Source organism: Plasmodium gallinaceum, assembly GCF_900005855.1.
Source record: "Plasmodium gallinaceum strain 8A genome assembly, contig: PGAL8A_v1_152, whole genome shotgun sequence".
NCBI classification, from domain to species: Eukaryota; Apicomplexa; class Aconoidasida; order Haemosporida; family Plasmodiidae; genus Plasmodium; species Plasmodium gallinaceum.
In genome coordinates, this window is record NW_021628316.1 from 564,233 (window position 1) to 588,342 (window position 24,110).

A 24,110-nucleotide genomic window follows, 5' to 3' on the forward strand; every position below is an offset into this window, starting at 1 on the left:
TTTTTTTAAAAAAAAAAAAAAAAAAAAAAAAAAAAAAAATAGAAATATTCTTTTTTTATTTTCTTTTTTATAATATATTTTTTTTTTTTTTATTTTTTTTAAAATTTTATAGTAATTAAAAAAAAAGTAAAAGATATAATTTGGAAAAATGATATAGTTAGAATTTTTTTGTTTCATTATTTTTATTCTATTATAGTAGTATGCATTTTAAAAATAGAATATATGCAAATTATTTTATATTTATATTTATTATTTTTTATTATGCACAGTTAAGTAAAAAATATAAAAATTTTGTTTTTAATAACAATTTTTTTTTTTTTCTAAATTTTATAGACTCACATAATAAGAGGTATTATAAAAATATTATACATATATATATATATATATAATATAATATAATATATATACGTAAACTGAATGTGTAAATAATAAAAATAAGATATGTTTTTTTTTTTTTTTTTATTATTATATAATTTTTTTGATTTTATAGTATTTTGTACTTTTTTTTTTTTATTATATATTTATTTTTTGTAATTGTCATATTAAGATTTATGCTTCTTGCAATTTTGAGTAAGCTTTTTATATAATTTTTTCTAAAAATAATATGAAAATAAATTAATAACAGATAAACATATTAGTTTATAATTTACTTGATATGATAATTAAAAAAAAAAAAAAAAAAAAAAAAAAAAAACAAAACAAAACAAAACAAATATAGCTTTAAAGATATAAAAAAAATTAAATTACAAATTATAAGAACAAAAAAAAAGAAAAAATTTTTTTTTTCTTTTTTAAATCTTTTATTTTACACAATATAAAAAAAATTTAGAACTTGTGAAAAATTCTTTTTTTTTTTCTCTCCTTTGGTTTTTGGTTTTTGTTTTCAGTTTCTCATTTTTTGTTTTTTGTTTTTTCATTTTATATATATTGTTAGAGGAAAAAAAAAAATTAAAAGAATATATATAAAATAGATTGTTTTTATGTCTTTCTTAGTCCTTTTTCTTGTATATATATATATATTTTATTTATGAATTTAAAAATAAATAAAAAATGTGATTTGAGTTTTATACGAATTCAAATTACTATATGTATGTTTTTGTATAATTTATTATATATACATATAAATATATATATCTATTGAACTTTAGGTATGTATATTAATTTAGTAAAACAAAAAATAACTTATTCATAGAGAAAAAAAATTATTATATATAGGTGTGTTAATTTTTAAAAATAACAAAAAAAAAAAAAAAAAAAAAAAAGTAATTAAATTATCTTATTTTAATTAATTAGAATGTGTAATTAGCTTTTTTTTATTATTTTATATTATATTTTTTTTTAAAAAAAATAAGCTAAAAAATTATTAACGATGTGAAAGATTTTGTTAATATAACAAGAATAGAAGTGTATGTTTAAATATATATTTTTTTACATATATATATAAATATATATATATATATATATATATATATATTTATATATATGTATATGTATATATATTTATATATATGATCTATAATATATATAATTCTAAGGAACTTTTTTGATATATTTTGTTGTATTTTAATAAATTTTTTTTGAAAATGAATGTTGAAGAATATAGGCATCAGGTTGGTGGACATTGTAAATTAATTAAACCAAAAGATTCTTCAAAAGTATATAAACCATTAATAGAAAATGAATATATTTTTTATGAAAAATTAACAAATTTTAGATCTTCTTCTGCTGAATCAGGTCCATTACATATTTTAAAAAAATTTATTCCTAAATTTTATGGAGTTACAGAAATAGTTATAGAATCTTATTCTGATTTGGAAGATAAGAATTTATGCCAATATTCTAATAATATAAAAAATAATAAAGAAAAAAAAAATAAATATAAGAAATATATAAAGTTAAATATAAAGGAAGATGGAAAAGAATTGAAAGAAATGAACGAAGATAAAAGTGAAAATTTAGAGAATAAAGAAGGTGTAAATAATGATTGGATAGAGAAAAGTAAAAATGAGGATCAAAATAAAAAAAATGAAAGTGGTAAAAATAGTGATATAAATGATAAAATTATAGAAAAAAATAATGAATTTGATGAAAAAAATGAAAATATTCTTAATACTGATAACATAAAGAAAAATGATAATATATATAAGAAAGTTAGAAAAAGGAAGGAATGTGTTCCACATATTGTTTTAGAAGATTTAGTATATGGATTTAAAAGGCCATGTGTATTAGATATAAAAATGGGCAAAAGGCAAAGAAAAATAGGTGCCTCATTAGAAAAAAAAAAAAGGCAAGTAGAAAAAAGTTTTAAGACAACTAGTCATTCTTTAGGTTTTCGTTTATGTGGATGCCAGAATTATAATAAATTGAGTGATACTTTATTTTATAAAGATAAATATTGGGGAAGAAAATTAAGTAAAGAAAAAATACCATGGGCTATCAGAAATTGGTTTTGGAATGGATGTTTGCTATATGAAGAATTAATACCTCTACTGTTAGAAAAATTGCACAGTTTTTTTAACTGCATAGTGGAATTAAGACATTATAGATTTTGGTCATCCTCCTTATTGTGGGTTTTTGATGGAGGATTAAACGACAAAAAAGCTAGATCTAATTCTTTAGATATTAGAATGATTGATTTCGCAAATACTATATATTTACAAGATAATCCTTCACCAGATGATGAATATATTTTCGGATTGAAAAACTTAATTGATTCCATTCAAATTTTAAATAATTCCATTCATAATATATATTTCTTACCATATGAAATTACTACATGTTTTTATTCAGATAATTATAATACAAAAGGAATTTGGGAAAATAAGATTTTTAAGAAATCAAAATCTGTTATTTTTGAAGAAAATAAAAAAAAAAATAAAAAAACTGTTTATATAAATTTTGAATTTTTAAAAAATACTAAAAAAAAAAAAAAAAAAAAAAATAATAATGAAATCCAAAATATAAGTAATTCAGATTATATAACTATAGAAGATTTAGATAATTATTCACAAAAAAACAAAAGTAAGAGAAAAGAAATTCAAATTATTAGTAATTCAGATTATCCAATTAGAGAAAAAGTAAATATATATTCAAAAAATAGAAATGAAAATAATAACATGAATTTTAAGTCAATTTCAAATAATTATCATAAAAAGACTATAGGTAATATATTTAGTAATAATTTAAATGAAACAAAAATAGAAACTTGTGAGAATAATGATATTACATCTATGCAAAATAAAAATGATACAAATAAAATGATAGATACACAAATATATGATGAAACAAATAAATTGTCCCATGATATTTTAAAAGAATCTACTACTAGAAATTTAGAGGATGATAAAAGTATGGATACTATAAATAACAAGTATAATGGAAAGGGGAAAATAGAATTAATAATAGAAGAACAATTAAATAAAAGTAATAAAAAACTCTATAAAAATGAACAGAAAGAAGCTGTAGAAAAGGAACATAAGAAAGTCAAATCATTCAAAAAAGAAAAGAATAACTACTGTAAAGAAAAGAAAAAAAAAAATTTAATAAAATCATCTAATTCCATAATACAAAGTAGCATTATCAATTCTTATTTAGAATACGATAATCAAGTAGTAGATACAAATGAAGAAAAGGAGAAAGATATAAAAAATGATAATCTTAATAAAAATATAAATAACATTAAAAGATCAAAATATAATATAGAAGTAGAAGCTGATTATATTAATACTAATAAAAAGTACTTAAGTAATATCTCATTAGCAAAGGATTATGATAAACAAAAAATTACGTCAACTATATCATCAAAAAACAATAACAAAAAAAGTAGCATAAATTTTAAGTACAAATCAGATGACAAAATAATAAATGAAACAATTATTAGAACTTTAAAAATTGTTTCAAAACTTAATAAAAAAAATAATGAAAAAATAGAAAACTATTCTGATACTAATTCAAATTCAGAAAATAATATAGATATTAAAAAATACATTGGTGACTATTCTGTTATATGTCAAAAGAATAATAAAAAAGATAATGATGAAAATATTTACATTAATACACTAAATGATAAATATAAAAATAAAAGTATATTTAATCATATAAACAATAAGATTGATGTTATGAATTGTAAGAATAATGAAAATAAAAAGTATTATGTGGATGATAAAGATACACCAAGTATAGTTGAAACAAATTACGTGGAATACAAGAAAAACGTAGAAGAAATCAAAGAAAATGATAAGGGAAATTATTTTATCTCTTTTAAAAATACTAAGTATAAGAAGGATAAAGATTATAAATATGTATATAATTTATTAAAGAATAATATAAAAAAAGAAAATACCGTAAATTATATTATCAAGAATAATGATATAAAAAAAAAAATTATGTATATGAGCATTTTAAATAAAAATATTAACCTAAAGGTTTTAATAAATCAAATTATTAAAATGGAAATTGAGAAAAAAAAGAAGGAAGAAAATTATTTATTTATAAAAAATAAAAGAAACATTAACTTAAAGAATTTATGTATGAGTAATTTTTCAGATAGTAATAAAGATATTATAGAAATACAAAACAAAATTAAAAAAATGAAATTAAAAAAAAACATATTAAATAAAAATTTTAACAATATGCAATATGAATGGTCTTTTAAAAATAACCGATATTTTTTAAAATATTTAAATTATAATTCAGATTCATTATTAGTTTCTAAAAGTATAGAAAGATATGACAAAAAACAAAAACCAAAAAAGGCTAATAATATATACAAAAGGTGTAGTTCTTGTACTGATATATTATTAAGTATTAAGAAAGGGAAGAAAAAAAAAAACAAAAAAAATAAAATAAGGAAGTTACTTTTAAGAAAATTGAATATATTTTCAAATCTCAAAAGCAATATAAAAATAAATAAAAAAAAGATATTCACTAATAATATTGACAATAAGTTAGATCTAATACATTTAAATGAAAAATTGAAAAATAATTTATATCATAACTTTTCTGATGAATTTAATGTGTTCAATTCTGAATATAAAAGCAACTTTTATTTTAATGATATTACTCATCATGAAAGGAAAGATTCTATTAAAAAAAAATATTTTGTAAAAGAAATGAAAGGTAAAAATTTAATTGTTCCTCTAACGGAAACCAATGAGAATTATAAATATTTGCGTAGATCACTATCAGAACCAAATTTTTATAAATTTAATCATTTTAGATGTGTAAATAATGATTTTTATGATAATAAAATCAATTACAATAATTTAATTAAAAATAGATTAGATAAATTAGCGAAAGTACCAATATATAATCAGATATATGGATTTACATCAAATTCAAGTTACACATATTCATCTGATTATTCTTTTTAAAAATTAAAAATTTTTCAAACTTGAAATGTGAAGTTATTACATATATTAGCATTTGATTTATACAAATAACTACCAATAAAAAGAAAAATTTTTTGTTATATGGAAGTGAAAATTATGAAATAAAACCTAAAATAAAGTATATATTTTTAACAAATATAAATTTTATAAGTTTAAAATATTATACAAAAAAAAAAAAAAAAAAAAAAAAAATAAAAATAATATGATATTATGTTTCTATTATTATTTTTATTTATTATTATTATTTTTTTTTTTTTTTAATAAATTTTGCTATTTAATTTTTCCTTGTCAATTTACAAAACTTTTTTTCCTTTTTTTTTTTTTTGATTTTTTTAGAGCAATGATAAACTTTTTTTTTTTTTTTTTTTTTTTTTTTTTTGTATAATATTTTAAACTTATAAAATTTATATTTGTTAAAAATATATACTTTATTTNATTTTTTTTTTTTTTTTTTTTTTTTTTTTTTATTGTGATTTATTTTAAAATAATAACTGATTTTAATATTGTTTTAATATATATTCAAATATAATTTTGTAAAATATATTTTCTTGATATTTCCTAAATTATATAATTTTATGGTTCTCCATTCACTTAATAAATATGTTCCTCATTTATTTCTAAATATATGAATTATATATATTATTTTATATAAATTATAAAAAAAAAAAAAAAAAACTATTTTCGGTTTTTAATTAATTATAACAATTATAAAATTTAATAAATTATAAACTCATCAATTTTTAAATTAATTTCTATTAAAATTAAGTATTGATATTTACTATTATTATATATAAAAAAATGTATAGAATATGAATTATTATTTCACCACACTACCTTTTTTTTTTTTTTAGTAAATTGTGAAATAAAATCGGAAATAAGAAAATAATTAACTATTGATAAAAAAAAAAAAATTTTAAAAGAAATTGTAAACTATTTATTTTAAATAAAAAAGTTCACATTTTATTTTGTTTTTGTTTTTAATTTTTTAAAATTTCTTTTATTCTTCAATTAATTAAAAAAGAGAAAAATATCAAAATAAAATATGTTTTCGTGTAATTTTAATAAAATATTAGTTACTTTGTATTTATATTTTATGCTTTTTTTTTTTTTATTTTATTTTTTTTTTTTTTTTATAATAGTTTAAAATAATTTGCATTAGCTATATCTTAAATTTTTTATTTTTCTGTATTTGTTATTTTTATCAAAAATAATTTATAAAAAATACATAATAAAAATTAAACTTTTTAACTAGAAAATGCTTAGTTAATAAAAAAATAAAAGTAAAATAAAATATTTCTTTTTTGAATAAATTAAAAGAAATGAATATTTTTGAAGTTTTAAAGAAATGTTTTCAGTTTGTATTTTTTATGTTTCTCCGTTTTTTTAGTTTAAAACCAACAAGAAAAAATCTTATAATATTTGGCTTACCATCTTCAGGAAAAACATCTATTATATATTTTTTCAAATTGGGATATCTAATAACCACTGTAAATATAAATTATTTAAAAAAAAATTATGTTTTAAAATTTAATACAAAAAAGGAAAAAAAAATGTAGAAAGATAGAAAAACAGAACATAAAATATAACTTATATTTTCTTGAAAATATTATAATTAAAAATAACTAATTATTGAATTAATATAAAAAATATTATATGTATATAATTAATATAAAAAATATTATATGTATATAATTAATATATATGTATATTTTCATTTTCTTTTATAAAATGTAGGTTAGAACATTTTTGATAAATGAAGAATGTTTTACTATAACACTAAAAACTGATAAAGATAATTTTGAGGAAAAAAAATTTAAAGTAAAATTTTTTGAAGTAGGAAGTGATTGTTCATTTAATTTAATTAAAGAATATTCAGAAATATCTAATGACTTAATATATATTGTTGATAGTTCACAAAAAGGATCTTTAAGAGAAGCAAGAGATGATTTTATTAGAATTATATATGATTTTAGGTTTATATATAGAAGATGTAAATTTTTAATTTTTTTAAATAAGCAAGATTCCAATGGATGTCTAAAATCTGAAGAAATAATAAACTATTTTTCATTACCAAAAGAATTATTATTTAGATGTAAATTTATTTCTTGTAGTACTTTATCTGGAGAAGGTCTAAAAGAAGGGTTAGATTGGTTATTAAATTCTAATGTATTTTTAAATAAAACTGATGTGAATTATGAAAATAAAAGAATATATTATTAGTAATTGCTATTAAAAAAAAATTGTTTGTTTAATAAAATAACAGTTTTAAATAAAATTAGTTTATGATTTTTTCTTTTTTATTAAATGTCATTTGTTACAAATTTATAGTATATATGAAATATCTACAATTATATATATATATATAGATTGTTATATATATTCGGAATTTTTCTATAATACTTTTATTTGATTATTTTGTATTTTTAATTTCCTTCAATTAATGATTTTGTCCATTAAATATCTTAGATACAAATATTTTTTGTTAATTTAATATATATTTTAAATTTTTATATTTTTATATTTTTATACTTTATTTATATCCTTGTATTTTGAATAATATATCTATTTTTTTTTTTTTTTTTTGTAACTTTATTCGAACCTACATATTTTTTTTTCATTTTTTAACCAAAAATTTAATTTTTTATTAAAAAAAATATTTATAATTAGAAAAAAAAAAAAAAAAAAAAAAAAAAAAAAAAAAAAATAATAAATTATAAAAAATTAGAAAAAGATACAATTATTAGGAATTGCATATTTTTTCTTTTTTAAAATATAGTCAAAAATAAGGATTTTTCTCCTAACAAATCTTTAAGCTAAAGAAAAATTTACATTTTTATACTTTTTCTAATATATTTTAAATAAGAAAAGAAGTATTATAATTTATATGGAAAAATAATTTTATATTCCTCTATTTTACCATATAATTTTTTTTTTTTTTTTTTTAAATATTTATTAATAAAAATTACTTGATCTAATTCTTCTAAAATATTTTGATCAGTTGAATCTACATCCTTATAGTATTTTTCTGCTAATTTCTGAATATAAGAAAAGGTAATTTTTTAATTAATTTTAAAATATATGTTTAACTTTTTCTTATAAGTAAATACTTTTAAAGAATTTTCTGAATATTCTTTTCCAATGTCATCTTTAATATCCTTTAATTTATAATCTTATAAAAAAAAATAATAATGACAGAAATTGTATAGAAAAAAAAAAATAACAGAATTTAAAATTGTTTTTAATGTTTCCTATATTTGTTTTAAAAAAAAAAAAAAAAACCTATTGAAACCTTGTCTCCTGGAAGTACTTTGACAGATTGTGAATTTAATGGCTGAATTAAAATGAAAATTTTAAAAATAAAATAATTAAAAAGATAAAATATGCTAAAACATATATAAGAATGATCAAATTATTCTATAAATATAATTAAATCAAAGTTAAAAATAAACCTTATAAATGCTTAGAATATCGTAAGGAATTTGTGCATAAACAAGATAAAACAAAAAAAAAAATACAAAAATAAAATGTTTCATTTTTAAAAAAATATTCAGAAAAAAAGATGAAAAATATAAATAAATTATTATATATTTTAATAATAATGTATATTGTATAATAATTATTTTTAATTTGGACATAAAAATGAAAAAGAAAAATTCATTTTTACTAATTTTTTTTTGTAAAATATGAAATTATTTTAATTATAATTTTTTTTTATTAGTTTTAATATATACATTAGTATATATATATATATATTTTTTAGATTAACAAATATTTATGAATATGTGTAATTACACATAATTTATATATTTGTATATTCTTATTATAGAAAATAAAGAGTAAAAAATAAAATAAATAATTAATGTTTATATTAATAAAAATATCAAACTTAATTATTTTTTTTACTTAATAAAATAATATACTTGAGAAAGAATTTACAACTAGATATTTTTTTTTTTTTTTTTTTTTTTTATGTAACGGAAATACAATGCAATATCTGCATATATTAATTTGTTTTCTCCTGAATTTCCTTTTTTAAAAATATTTCACAACATTTTTATTAATTCTTATATCTAATTTGTTAGTTCATTAAATAGAGTTATAATATCGAAAAATGTGAAAAATATCATTTAAATAAAATATATTTTTTTAAATGTATAGTAATTATATTTTTTCTTTTAATGCATTAAAAAAAAAAGGTTTTATTCTAAAAAAATCTTTTGCACACATACTTTTTTTAAAAATTTTTTTATAAATGAAAAAAAATAAAAATATATAAAAAAATATCTATAATTATAAATATTATTTAATTTCATTAATAAAAAAAAAAAAATATTTTTAAAAAGATTTGCATTGTGAAAATAATATTTACCTAATAATATATATATGTCTTTTCCTTTTAATATTTAACAGACTATTTATCTTTACGTTTATTCTGAATAAGATTTTTTATATCCCTAATTTTTTATGAAATAAAGAAAAAAAAAAAAAAAAAAAATGAACAAATATGATTTAAATAACTTTTTATGCCAATTTGATTTTTCATCTTTCCAAGAATTAGATCCCTCTTTAAGTTACATTAAAAAAAAAAAAAAATTGAATTAAAAAGATAAATAATTGATCATATATTTTAATTTTTTATATATATATGTGAAGATAATTCTACAAACTATTTTGTTTAGATGGTGGATATACATTATGTTACCATAAAGAAGTTCCATTTGAGATAAGAATTCAAGAATTAGAAAATGGACCACAAGAAATGGGTTCTCTAGAAATAATAACTGTTAAGATTTTGGTTTTAGTAAGAATTTTTTTTTTTTTTAATTTTTTATTAATTTTGCAAAGAAGAATCTTCATTTTCTATATCTTAATATTTTATATAAAAAAAGAAAAAATAGTTTTTTTTTTAAATTTATTTTATCTTTTTTACAAAATGTTTAAACAAAAAGATTAATACATATATTTGTAGGGTGATGAACTAAATGCCCAAAGTGTGAAAATAGAATTAACTAATGAAACAGATTTATTTTTTCATTTCACTCAAACGTAACAAATAATAAAAAATGTGTCTTATAATATGTATATATATATGTATATGTATAATGTTATTGTTGTATTAATTTTTTCTTAGTATAGATGAAATATCATTTGCAACAATGCAAAATAATCAAAAATTAATGATTAATTTTTCTGAATATTTGCAAGTTTTAATAAAAATGTTTAATTCATGTATAAAAGAGCCACAAAGGTTGTATAAAAATGATAAAAACGCTTAATTATATTACTTTTTATTTTTATAATTACTTAAAAGTACACATTATACATATTCTCATTTTTTCTTTTTCTTTTAGTTTTTTAGCTATTTTTACCATAAAACAGAATAGAAAAGCTCGATTAGATTTCATAAAAGTAAAACTAAATAATTATTATATAAAATAATTTTTAGGTGTATTTTATCTTCTTTTTTTTATTACTTTTATAAGAATATGGAATACAAGTTTATTGAATTACTGGTTTGTGATTTTAATCAATCTTCTGAAGAAAATATAAAAGAAAGCATTACTTTTAGATATAACTTGATTAAGTCAAAAAATACTATTATGTATAAAAGGCTACAAGTAAAATAATATAAATAACATATATGTTATCAAAATTATAAATTATTATTATTTTTACTTTTATCTTTCTTCTATACTTTCATCTAATTATTTAGGATATAAGCACATTAATTAAATCAAAAAACCCTTCTCTTTTAATGCAACTTCAAAAAGCAGCTTGTAGACAATTAGAACTCATAAAAAATAAGAAATGTACTAAGAATATAAAGAAAATATAATAATTACCAAAAACAAAAAAAAGTTGTTTTATATTATTTATTTTAATATTTTCATAAAAAATAAATAATTTAAAAAAAACAAAAAAAAAAAAATTTATTTTTAAATATTTACAGAGAGATATTATATACAAAAGCCCACATTATTTTTAATCTTCAAAAAAAAAATTTTTTTTTTTTTTATACATATTTTAAAAAAGATGTAATGATTATTTCATTTTTAAACAATATAAGTATAATAATTTGTCATTAATTTTTCATTAATACTTTCTTTTTTTATATATATTTTTCTTTTGTTTGAATAATCATATTTTTAAGTAATATCAAAGGAATACATTAAAAAATAAATCTTTGCTTAAAATACTTTTGAGAAGAAAAAAGACTCATTTTTAAATACTAATTAGAATATATAGTAAAGTGTAAAAATTAAAATAACCATACTTTAATAATTTAAGGAGATTCTTAATATGCTTTTTAATTTTCATAATTTTTAAATTTTAATTATATATTTTTACTTATAGAATAACTATCATTTTGTAATATAAAAAAAAAAAATAAAAAAATTATTTATTTATATGTTTTAAAAAAAAAAAAAAAAAGAAATTTTACAGCTACCCAATAAGTAGGTGAAATATAAAACTGCTTTATCAAAAATAAATAACAATTTTATAATAAAATATAAAAAAAATATATGCAATCGGTCGGTTTTTTACTTACAAATCTAACATTTTCATTTAATAGTTATTTTCCTTTTCCTAAAATTTATAGGAAATTAAAAGAAAAAAAAAAAAAAAATACTATTATATTACTCAAGTAAAAGGTTATATTATTTCATAAATCTATATAAATGATGATAGTACACAGAATTTTATTTTTACTTATTTTTTATTATTTATTAATTATTTGTCACATTTTTTTAAAAGCACACAATTATACTTTATAAATAATATAAATTATTTCTATTATATTTTTTATTTGTGACTATAATATATTTTTAATACCTCATAAAAATAAAGATAAAATATATTTTTGTAATTGTATTGTTATCTTTAAAGAATAAATTAATTAAAAATTCCAACTTTAAAATAAAGAAATTAAGATGTAGGTATTTAAAAATATAAAATTAACTAAAATAAAGTAGAAAATAATGATAAAACAAACTTATAATTTTTGTCATAGTTCTATGTGCTTTATATATTATTTTTTAATAGAGTAATATTAAATTTAATAAAAATGCTTTAATAAATATTTTAAATAAAATATAAATTTTTAACATTTATTATCTATAGTTTAAAAAAAAAAATTACAATTTTATTTTTTAAATTTGAGGATTCATTTTTGAATGAAGCATAAGAGAATTGTAACCTTCAATAAATATACATATATATATATATATATAAAGAAAAATAAAAAAAAAAAAAAAAAAAATGAATTATGATTTTTATGAATCTTAAAAAATGTAATTAAAAAAAAAAAAGAGTAAAATATATATAATATATTTTTAAATAATAAAAAATATGATTAATTTTTTTTTATTTTAATTTTTTTTAGTTTAAAATATTGATAAATATTTTATACAGTGTATGTTAATATATAACATGTTTTTTTATTGACTTACAAAATTAAAATAACTTATATATATTTTTAAATTAAAATAAAAAAAAAAAAAAAAAAAAAGATAAAAAAAGAAAAAAAAAAAAAAAATGAATTATGATTTTTATGAATCTTAAAAAATGTAATTAAAAAAAAAAAAGAGTAAAATATATATAATATATTTTTAAATAATAAAAAATATAAATAACTTATATATATTTTTAAATNAAAATAAAAAAAAAAAAAAAAAAAAAGATAAAAAAAGAAAAAAGAACAAAATATAAAAAAGGAAACTAACATGAAGAATAATTAGTTTAAAAAACAATAGATATTAGATATTGTTTTGAAAATTTGACTGTTATTTTATATTTCTCTATAAAAGACCATTTTTAATTTTTAAAATTATAGAACTTTAATTTTTCATAAAAACAAATAAAAATAAAATTTGAATTTGGAAAATATGCATAAATAAACATATATATTTATATATCTCATTGAAGAGAAAATTGATAATATTTAAAAAAAAAAAAAAAAAAAGAGGAAATATGCAAAATCCAGGTAATAAAAATAACAATATTAATTATGGTAAAAATATTATGATTCCAAATATGCCTAACATGTCCAACTCACCTAATATACCTAACACAGTTAATATGCCAAATATATCTGGTTCTTCAAATTTACCTAATTCCCCAATTATGCCAAATATACCCACCTTGCCGAATTTACCAAATATACCAAATTTGCCAAATATTCCAAATTTACCAAATATACCAAACTTACCAAATATTCCCAATATACCTAATGTATCAAATATTCCAAATATACCTAATGTATCAAATATTCCTAGTATACCCAATCATAATATAAGTAATCAAAATATGAATAATACTCATTTTATGAATAATTCAATTAGCCAAATACCTTTACCATATATTCCTGGAATACTACCAAATGTTAATACATGTGATTATTATAATAAAAATATTATGCATATGAATCCGACATATGATAATTACAATCCATTAATGTATACTCAACCCAATAATATAAATATACCACTATCTACAAATAATAATATAGATAATTTAAACGATGTGGCATTACATATGAATAATAATGTGATGAAAATGTACAATAAAGATATGTTATTAAATAAAAACCAAAAAATCATGAACAGTAATTTAATGAATTTGCCAAATAACATGAACTTAAATTATATGAATAATTACAATATAGAAAATCATGGATGGTGTGAAATGGTAGCAAAAAATGGAAGAAAATTTTATTACAATTCTATAACAAAATGCTCGAAGTGGGAAAAACCAGATGAATTAAAGACTCCAGAAGAATTAAAAATTTCTGAAAAAACAAAATGGAAAGAATATTCATGTAGTGATGGAAGAAAGTACTGGCATCATGAAGAAAAAAACATTAGTGTATGGGATGAACCAGAAGAAATTAAAAAAATAAAATTAGAATGCGCTTCTACTAGGAATGAAGATAATAATAAAGATGAAAAAGAAGAAAATAAGAAAAATAAAGAAAATGAAGTTTTAAAAAATTATAATGTAAATGAAAATAATAAAACTTCTGAAGATATAAATAAAAATAATGAAGAATGCAATATTAAGGAAAATAATAATTCTAGTAATAATATCAATTATATAAAAGAAGAAGATTTTAAAAATGAAATAAATAAAAACATATATAATAATATTGATGAAAAAAATAAAAAGATTAGTAATGACGGGGATAATGTGATATGGGAAAAATTTGAGGATAAAAATGAGGCAAGGGAACATTTGAAAATTTTATTTGAAGAAAAAAATATAAATCCAAAAATGACATGGGAAAATACTTTAAAAATTTTAGAAAGTGATAGCCGATGGTTAAGTTTGGTTATTCTGACGAAAGGAGAAAAAAGACAACTGTTTTCTGAATATATTAGTCATGCAGTAAAAAGAGCTAACGAAAATGAAAGAAGAAAAAGACAGAAATCAAGAGAAATAATTTTTCAAACATTATTAAATTGGGATAAATTAAATGAGCGAACAACTTATATAGAATTTGCATCCGAATTTTATAATGAAGAATGGTGGAATTGGATAACAGAAAAAGAAAGAGATGAAATATTTCAAGATTTTATTGATGATTACAAGCATAAATTTAAAGAAATACGAAGAAAAAAAAGAAAAAAAACAGCTGAAATTTTAAAAGAAAAATTTCAAGCATATGCAGAACAGAAAAATCCATTGAAATGGAAAGAAATTAAAGTTTATTTTAAAGATGATGAAGATTTTAACTCTTTACACAAAATAGATGCTTTAGCTGCATGGGAAAGCTTTTTTGAAAAATATCATAATCAGGAAAAAATGGAACTTAAAAAGAAAGTATATAGAATTTTGAGAAAAAAAAGAGACGCCTTTATTGAATTATTAAATGAATATTACGAAAAAAATATCTTAAATATTAAAACACAATGGATATATTTTGTCTCTAAAATATATAAAGATTCTCGTTACACAGATTTATTAGGACAACAAGGATCATCACCGAAAGTACTATTTGAAGAATTTATTGAATCTTTACAGGAACAATATTTAAGACATAAAGCATACATAAAGAAAGCTTATAAAGAAATGGAAATTGATGTAGATGAAAATACTACTTTTGATGATTTTTTACAATATTTTTCAAAAGTACAAAGTAAATATAAAATTCCACATGTCAATATGAATTTTATATATCTTTCTATACTCAAAAAATTAAAAGAAAAAAAAAATAAGGAAGTGAAACATATTAATAAAGTAGCTAAATTTTTAACGAAAATTTCTGAACTTAAACCAAATATGACATATAATAAAGTAATTAGTATAATTAAATGCTCAAGTAAATGGCCGATAGTATGTAACTTATGCCCCAAAGAAGAACAAAAATTAGCTGCATATAACATATGGAAATCATACGTAAATTTAAAAAAAAAAGATCATTCCAATGATTCACCAAATTATAACTTAAATAAAAATTTTAGAAATTCAAGAAGAAAAGAGTCTTCAAAATCAAGTGAAGACGAAGATGAAGAGTCTGGTAATAAAGTACAGTCAAAATATAAGCAGTATTCTAAAGAAGATTCTGATTCAAGTGCACAAACAATTGAGTCTTTACGTACCATTGACCATCCTTCTAACTATTTACATTAATGACAGTCTTTTTTTAGCAACACATATTATAATTTTAATAAAAACAAGAAGTATATTTTTATTAGTGTGTGCAAAAAAAAAAAAAAAAAAAAAAAAATAAAGTAAAAGAAAAAGAAAAATATATATAAAAAAAAAAAAGAAAAGATTAAATAATAATATATTTTTTAGTTTTTTAGGACTTTTAAAAATTTCATTTATTTTATTTTTATATTTTATAATTTAATATGTAAGAATAATGAAGTTACATTTTATTACTAAGTTATTTTATTATTATTTTTTTTTTTTTTTTTTTTTTTTTACATTCAGGTACATTTAAAAAAAAAAAAAGATTTTGATATATATAATTTAGAATATAAATATAGCTTATTTATTACGTAGATTTAAAATTTAATCATTGTTTTTTTAAAAGATATATGTTACATTCTACAGTAACATTTGACATCAAAATATAATTAAAATTTCATATATTTTTATAATTTATAATTTTTTAAATACTTTTAAAAAATGCAATGTTTTCCTATTTTAATATGATACAAATTTTTTTAAAACTATTTCAAATATATATATATATATATAATATATATATATATATATTTTATAAGATAAATTAAATTGGTGATTGATATATTCGACATTTTTTTTTTCTGCACTATTAAAATTATTTTGAATACGCTATGTTTGAGAATTTAACCTTTGTAAAATTTAAAAATATATATTTTTTTTTAATAAAATTAAGAGATAAATATATATATTTCATAATTTTTAAAATAAAAATAGTTTGTTATTTTCATTTATAATTAACTACATTTTTATTTTTACTTTGTTAATTTTTTAATATAATTTAATATTTATTTTATATTTATAAAAAATTATAAGAATATAAATATTCATAAAAAAACATCAAATTTTATAAAAAAATAAAAATATTTTCACTGTAGATTTTTACCTAGAAATTCACTTTTTTTTTTTTTTTTTTTCTTGATAAGTAATTTTATATTAGTAAAGTAACTCTCTTTTATTTTAAAGTTTTTTTAGTCTTATTTATAAAAAGTTTTTTAGGAAAAATTTTTTACTGTTATTTTTATTTACTTTCTTCCGAAAAAGAGCATTCGATTCCTTTTTATAAATTTTTTTTTCCTTTTTTTCTAAATACCATTAAAAATTTAAATTATATAATTCTTTATTTTAATAAATCAATAAAATAATTTTTTAATGAGACAAATTTGCTTTTTTCTTTAAGGAAATTAAAATTTATAGTGTTGCATACATAAAACTACAAAAACAAATAATATTTTTTGCATATTTGTTCTACATATTATTTAAAATATACATTATTTTCATTTTTACGCAAAAATTTTGCATTCACTCTAGTAATATAATAAATTTAAAATATATATATGCATAGAATTTTTTTTTTTTTTTATTATAAATCTTGAATTTATTTGTTTCAAATTTAATATGCACTTTATATTTTTTTATATATTAATATATACAATTTTTGTAAATTTTTTGTGTGTTTAAATACATAATGAAAATGCGTGTATTTTTTTTTTTTTAATTTATATAACTACTAACCAATACATTAAATGCAAATATTAGAAAATAATATATATATATATAATATATATATGTCATTATATTTTATATTAAAAGTTAAAATTTTTAATAAAATCATGAGTTAATATAAAATGGTAGTTAAGGTACATTCGGTTCAAAACTTGGAGGTAAAAATTAAAAAAAAATATTCATGAACTTGAGAATATTCCCTTTTTAACTTTTGCTTATTGCATAAACATTTTTTGATAAGTTTATATAAATTTTATTATAAAAGTAAAAATTTTAAGAATATTATTTGCAAATATTTTCATTTACAAAAATATAAGGGTATTTATCAAAAAAAAAAAAAAAATAAAAAATAAAATGTGCAAGTATATTTAAAAATATTCTCATTACTTGTAAATATATAAATATTTTAATAAAACATATATATGATTTAGTAGATTTATTATTTTTTTTTTTTTTTTTTTATTAAATTTATCATTCCTAAATACTTATAATTATAAATATATTTAAAGATAAATTTTCATTTTATATCCATAAATATTTTAATTTTAGAACCAAGAATCTAAATTTTTTAGCAATGGAAATTTAAATAATGAAAATGTCAATAAAGAAACCATAAGAATATATGCAGATGGTAAAAAAAAAAAAAAAAAAAAGATATATAACAAGTTCTATAGTAGAATGGCAATTTTTTTTAAAAAAATATATTTTTTTTTTTTTTTCATTTAGGTGTTTATGACCTTTTGCATTTAGGCCATATGAAACAATTACAACAGGCAAAACATATGGAAAAAAGTGTTACCTTAATTGTAGGTGTGTCAAGCGATTATGAAACAAAAAAATTTAAAGGTCAAATAGTACAATCATTAGAGGAGAGAACTGAAACGTTAAAACATATTCGTTGGGTAGATGAAATAATTTCACCATGCCCATGGGTAATTACACCTGAATTCATGGAAGAACATAAAATTGATTATGTTGCGCATGATGATATACCATACACTAATAATCAAAACAAAACACAAAAAAAAAAAAAAAAAAAAAAAAAAAAAAAAAAACCAAGTTAAATGTCAATGAAGATACAAATGATGACGTATATGCTTGGTTAAAAAAGGCAGGAAAATTTAGAGCTACACAAAGAACAGAAGGAGTTTCTACAACAGATTTAATTGTAAGAATATTAAAAAATTATGAAGATTATATTGAAAGATCTCTACAAAGAGGTATTCACCCTAATGAATTAAATATAGGTGTGACAAAAGCACAATCAATTAAAATGAAAAAAAATTTAATTAGATGGGGAGAGAAAGTTACTGATGAATTAACAAAAGTAACTTTAACAGATAAACCATTGGGTACTGATTTTGATCAAGGAATAGATATAATAAGAGATAAAGTGCATGGATTATTTAAATTGTGGAGGTATCACTCAAAAAAGCTTTTAAAAGATTTTGCAAAATCTTTCGATCCTATGTTTATTATGATTAGAAAAAAAAGCAAAAAGGATAGTATTACAAGTATGTATTTATCTGATTCTAATTATTTGTCAAGAATAATGAAAGAAGATTCAAAAAAAAAGAAATGTTTTAGTAATTCCTTTAACAGTCTTGATGAATATTATTATTCGGCAGATGAAGATTATCATAGGGTTAATAATGTCTATAATGTAATAAGTAAAATTGCTAATGATTCATATAATACAGAAATTGATAACTATGAAACATGTTTTGAATTAGAAGCATGTCTTAAAGATAAACAGAGAAAAAAAGGAAACCAATTGAAACTAATATCAGATGAAATGTTAGAATTCACTGATCCATTGGATATAAAAAATGAGGTTGAATACAACAGTACAGATGATAAAATGAGTGAAAAATTACTTAACACAAGTAAATTAAGCAAAAAAGTAAATTATAAAGAGTACCTTAAAACTACATATCAAGATACAAATGATGAAAAAGATCATATTTTAGATAGTAGAAAAAATAATGTTGAAAATAAAAATAATAATAAAGAAAGTAGTATTAACAATAATAATGACAAAGACGATTATAAAAGTTGTGTGGATGTTTATATGGATAATAAATATAATCATATTATTTTAAATAGGAAACATAGTAATAGTGGAGATACAAAAAAAGATGAACCATTAGAAGAAAATATATTAATTAATAATTTACATGAACCCAATTTTCAAAATGTCAAAACTGAAGAATATGAAAGGAATTTTATTGAACCAAAAGAAATTACAAAATCAAAGGATAATCAAATTAAAGAAAAAAAGGAAAATTTTGATAAAAGAAAAAAAGTTAGAATTTATGCTGATGGTGTATATGATATGTTACATTTAGGACATATGAAACAATTGGAACAAGCAAAGAAAATGTTTGAAAATACCACTTTAATTGTAGGTGTTTCAAGTGATAATGAAACGAAAATATTTAAAGGTCAAATTGTACAATCACTTGAGGAGAGAACTGAAACGTTAAAACATATTCGTTGGGTAGATGAAATAATTTCACCATGCCCATGGGTAATTACACCTGAGTTTTTAGAAAAACATAAAATTGATTATGTTGCTCATGATGATATACCATATGCTAATAATCAAAAAAAAAAAAAAAAAAAAAAAAAAACCAAGTTAAATATGAATGAAGATACAAATGATGACGTATATGCTTGGTTAAAAAAGGCAGGAAAATTTAGAGCTACACAAAGAACAGAAGGAGTTTCTACAACAGATTTAATTGTAAGAATATTAAAAAATTATGAAGATTATATTGAAAGATCTCTACAAAGAGGTATTCACCCTAATGAATTAAATATAGGTGTAACAAAAGCACAATCAATTAAAATGAAAAAAAATTTAATTAGATGGGGTGAGAAAGTTACTGATGAATTAACAAAAGTAACTTTAACAGATAAACCACTTGGTACTGATTTTGATCAAGGAATAGAAAATCTTCAAGTAAAATTTAAAGAACTTTTTAAAATATGGAAAAATGCATCCAACAAATTAATAAAAGATTTTACTAGAAAATTCGATGCAACATCTAATTTGTCTTCCTTGCAAAGATCTTTAGATAATGAAGGCGAGTATTACGATTTTATTAGTAGCAATTGTGATGAAGAGACAAGTAGTTAATATAAATATGTTTGGAATTATTTAAAGTTCTTTCTTTTTTTTTTTTTTTTTTTAAATTATATGTACTTTTTTTTTTCTATTTTTTTTTCTTTTTTTTTTATGTTTGCTTTTCATTTAATATGTATAATTCAAAAAAAAAAAAAAAAAAAAAGATTTTTTTTAAGGTGATTTTATAAATTTTTATGTATATTTTTTGTATTTTTCTTTTTAAGTATATTTTAAAAAAAAAAAAAATAAATAATAAAAAAAAATAAAATAAAACCGTACGTATATTTTATTTTTATATAATATTTAGAATAATAACTAAAATAACCAAATCCTATATCATTTTTATGTAAAAATATGATATTCATCTTAAATATGTGTGAATTATGAATTCTCTGGAAAATTTAACTTAGTAAAAAAAGATATTATACTAGATATGGTAATGTAATTATATTCTGCGTATATATATATATATATATACTTTTCGTTTCATTGTTATTATAATTACATTTTTTACTAAATTATTTATGTAAATTAAGATGATACTATATTTACCTTTTTAAAATTATAAATATTTATATTTTCTTTATTCCATTTATAAGCTCTAAATCTATTATAGAATTTATTTATAATTTTTAGTACTTGTGAAATATGATTCTTTTTTTTTTTTTTTTTTGAAAAGGGAAAATGTGTATATACATATAAATAAAATGTTGAAATATGTTTACTACAATTTAGTAAAAAAGGAATAAGTAACATAATTTTTTAAGTATAATTTTATACATGGCTTATGTGTTTGTATTATATTTTTCGCTAATATTTTATTTTATTTATTTGTTTTAATCATTAATATAAATCACTATATCAAAATACATACGCTTAAATATCTATATGCACATACATCTATGTTGTAAGTATTAAATTATATCTTTTGTTTGTAACATTATTTAGAAATTTTTGTTTATTTTTTTTTTTTATAAAAAATGAAATATTTTTTTGTTTTGTTTATTTTAGTTTTTTTTTCACTTGGGTTTAATCCACATATATTAGCTTTAAGAGATAGTAATGAAAATTTTAAATCAATAAATAAAGGAAATTTTTTTGCAAATGACTTAAAAAATTACAAGGATGAACTTGATTCACAGGTGGAGATACCTAAAATTATATGTATAAGAAACTTTTTTTCTTTTTTTTTTTTTATAATTTCTTTTAATTAATATATTTCTAATTATAATCAAATTAGAAATAATTTTTTGGTACATGTAATTTTGTTTAGAGTCCTAGTTAATATATGTTGTATTCTTTTTATTTTTTCTTGTGTATATTATTATAATTAGTATTTTTTTATGTATATCTATACTTATAGATAAATAATTTTAAAAAAAATGAAGAGTTACCAAATGAAGTAGATTTTCAATTAAAAGAATTGAATGATTTATTAAACATTGTAAGAGACACACAAAATGCACAAAAGGATGAGTTAATGAAATTTTCTAATTCATTAGAGCAAACAAAATTATCATTATTAAAAATGTTAAGTGAATATGAAAACAGAATTGATCAATTAGAATACGATATTATGGAGATAAAAAAATTTGATCCATATATAGAAAAATTTAATTATCCCATATCAAAATATTGGTTAAAAATAGATTTTAATAATCTAAAATCATATTGGAAATTTCAAAAAAATAAAAATTATATTTCAATTATCCAAGAAATTGATTCAATAAGTTTGAAAAAACCATCAACTATTTTATTACTAAAACATCATAAACTAATGGATGGTTATATTAATGTTGATTTGCTTGAAAAACCCTCAAATTTGTCTAAAATAAATCAGTCTTCATCGGGAATTATTTTTAATTTTATAAATGCACAAAATTATAGATTTATCGAATTATCTTTTTTAAATAACCAATCATTAATTATTGTAAATGAAGTGGTAAATGATTCCTATAAGAAGTAAGTTTAGTTTTAAAAAACAGGATATATATATGTCTACTCTCGAATAATACATACATATATAATAATTTTAATAAGTTATATTCTATATATAAATATATGAATATTTTTATATGTGTAATCATAACTTATATAAAACATTATATATATTAATATTTTTATACTTAATATTATTATATTTTAATGTAAATATGTATATATATGCAATATATATTTTTTTTAAAGAATAATTTCAAAGAGTGTAGAAGCGGTCGAAAATGAATTTAATTCTTTAACATGTGAATTTCTTGATAGAAAAATAAATATATTTTTTAATTATAAAAAAATAATAGAAATAAATGTAACAAATTCAGATGCTAAAAACACCATAGGATTATTTACAAAGATAGGTACATCGGCATTTAAAAATATATTAAGTGGAAACATATATTTTGAAAAACATTTAAAACATAAACTTTTAAACTCAGATGATAAAGATATTTCAAAAATTATTTTAAATGATTCATATCGATTCTCTAAGAAAATTTCTAGAGATGATTTAAGTGTGTATAGAATACCATATGCTAATAAAGATTATGATAACCATGCAGATGAGGAAATTTATAATGTCTATCCTGTCCCTGATTCTAATTCTTATTATGAAGAAAAAAACGTAACATTTGATAATTTAAATAAAGACGATATAGAGCAAAAAAAAGAAGAGTTATGTAATAACTATTCTAATAATGAATTTTATTTAAATGAATGGTTAAGTAATAATACCCTTTATAATTGGAGAGTTGATAATGAATTTGGTATTAATAGAGTTTCTGTTTTAGGTGATTATAAAAATTCTATTTCTAAAGCTTCATTAGTTTATAGATATAGTTCATGCAATTCAGTAAATTTGTCGGCTTATGTAAAATTAGAATATAATAGTGAAGCTGGATTGCTCTTTAGATATGACAATAGGGAGAATATGTATATTGTAACAATTTCAACAAAAAATAAAGAAATAATTTTAAAAAAATATAAAAATAACAAAGAAACAGTTATTAGAAGTGAATATATTAAAAATATAAATTCTTTTCAACGACATCATATATTAATATATGATGAAGGGGAAAAAGGAAATATAAATATATTCTTAGATGATTCTAAAATATTTTTTATAAATAATGAACCTTATTATAAATCTGGTTTATTTGGTTTTTATGTTGAATATGGATATTCTACGTTTGATACATTTAAAATTTATAAGAAAGAAGAAAAAAAAAATTAATAAAAACTTATAAAATTTTTTAATAAATATCATTTTATTTATATATGCATATTATAATGTTAGATATAAAAAGTTATTTTTATTTTCTCATAGAATATGGGTTAAATACTTTTTTTACTATTATTAACAACCATGTTTTTTTTTTTTTTTACTTTTTTTTTTTTTTTTTTTT

At 17.6% G+C, this 24,110-nt stretch overlaps 7 protein-coding genes across 7 annotated transcripts; 6 read left to right on the plus strand and 1 right to left on the minus strand.

The window, feature by feature from the left end:
* Nucleotides 1-1,583: 1,583 nt before the first annotated feature.
* On the plus strand, nucleotides 1,584-5,372 carry PGAL8A_00512400 (inositol polyphosphate kinase, putative; the record flags this gene model as incomplete). Its single annotated transcript, XM_028673950.1, has 1 exon — nucleotides 1,584-5,372. The coding sequence occupies one exon, from the start codon at nucleotides 1,584-1,586 to the stop codon at nucleotides 5,370-5,372; it is 3,789 nt and encodes a 1,262-aa protein (XP_028530352.1).
* A 1,385-nt stretch (nucleotides 5,373-6,757) lies between these two features.
* On the plus strand, nucleotides 6,758-7,610 carry PGAL8A_00512500 (ADP-ribosylation factor, putative; the record flags this gene model as incomplete). The annotated part of the gene is made up of 2 exons (XM_028673951.1): nucleotides 6,758-6,877; nucleotides 7,125-7,610. 2 exons carry the CDS (start codon nucleotides 6,758-6,760, stop codon nucleotides 7,608-7,610), a joined length of 606 nt encoding a protein of 201 aa, XP_028530353.1.
* Nucleotides 7,611-8,155: 545 nt separating this feature from the next.
* On the minus strand, nucleotides 8,156-8,923 carry PGAL8A_00512600 (conserved Plasmodium protein, unknown function; the record flags this gene model as incomplete). Its single annotated transcript, XM_028673952.1, has 5 exons — nucleotides 8,156-8,203; nucleotides 8,357-8,425; nucleotides 8,498-8,559; nucleotides 8,670-8,721; nucleotides 8,840-8,923. The coding sequence occupies 5 exons, from the start codon at nucleotides 8,921-8,923 to the stop codon at nucleotides 8,156-8,158; spliced, it is 315 nt and encodes a 104-aa protein (XP_028530354.1).
* A 961-nt stretch (nucleotides 8,924-9,884) lies between these two features.
* PGAL8A_00512700 (conserved Plasmodium protein, unknown function) lies at nucleotides 9,885-11,226 on the plus strand (the record flags this gene model as incomplete). Its single annotated transcript, XM_028673953.1, has 7 exons — nucleotides 9,885-9,960; nucleotides 10,070-10,191; nucleotides 10,360-10,436; nucleotides 10,522-10,638; nucleotides 10,742-10,799; nucleotides 10,874-11,008; nucleotides 11,104-11,226. The coding sequence occupies 7 exons, from the start codon at nucleotides 9,885-9,887 to the stop codon at nucleotides 11,224-11,226; spliced, it is 708 nt and encodes a 235-aa protein (XP_028530355.1).
* A 2,135-nt stretch (nucleotides 11,227-13,361) lies between these two features.
* PRP40 (pre-mRNA-processing factor 40, putative) lies at nucleotides 13,362-16,019 on the plus strand (the record flags this gene model as incomplete). The annotated part of the gene is made up of 1 exon (XM_028673955.1): nucleotides 13,362-16,019. One exon carries the CDS (start codon nucleotides 13,362-13,364, stop codon nucleotides 16,017-16,019), a length of 2,658 nt encoding a protein of 885 aa, XP_028530356.1.
* Nucleotides 16,020-17,707: 1,688 nt separating this feature from the next.
* On the plus strand, nucleotides 17,708-20,727 carry PGAL8A_00512900 (choline-phosphate cytidylyltransferase, putative; the record flags this gene model as incomplete). The annotated part of the gene is made up of 4 exons (XM_028673956.1): nucleotides 17,708-17,743; nucleotides 18,135-18,216; nucleotides 18,312-18,517; nucleotides 18,646-20,727. The coding sequence occupies 4 exons, from the start codon at nucleotides 17,708-17,710 to the stop codon at nucleotides 20,725-20,727; spliced, it is 2,406 nt and encodes an 801-aa protein (XP_028530357.1).
* A 968-nt stretch (nucleotides 20,728-21,695) lies between these two features.
* Nucleotides 21,696-23,938, plus strand: PGAL8A_00513000 (conserved Plasmodium protein, unknown function; the record flags this gene model as incomplete). The annotated part of the gene is made up of 3 exons (XM_028673957.1): nucleotides 21,696-21,857; nucleotides 22,079-22,677; nucleotides 22,903-23,938. The coding sequence occupies 3 exons, from the start codon at nucleotides 21,696-21,698 to the stop codon at nucleotides 23,936-23,938; spliced, it is 1,797 nt and encodes a 598-aa protein (XP_028530358.1).
* Nucleotides 23,939-24,110: the final 172 nt, after the last annotated feature.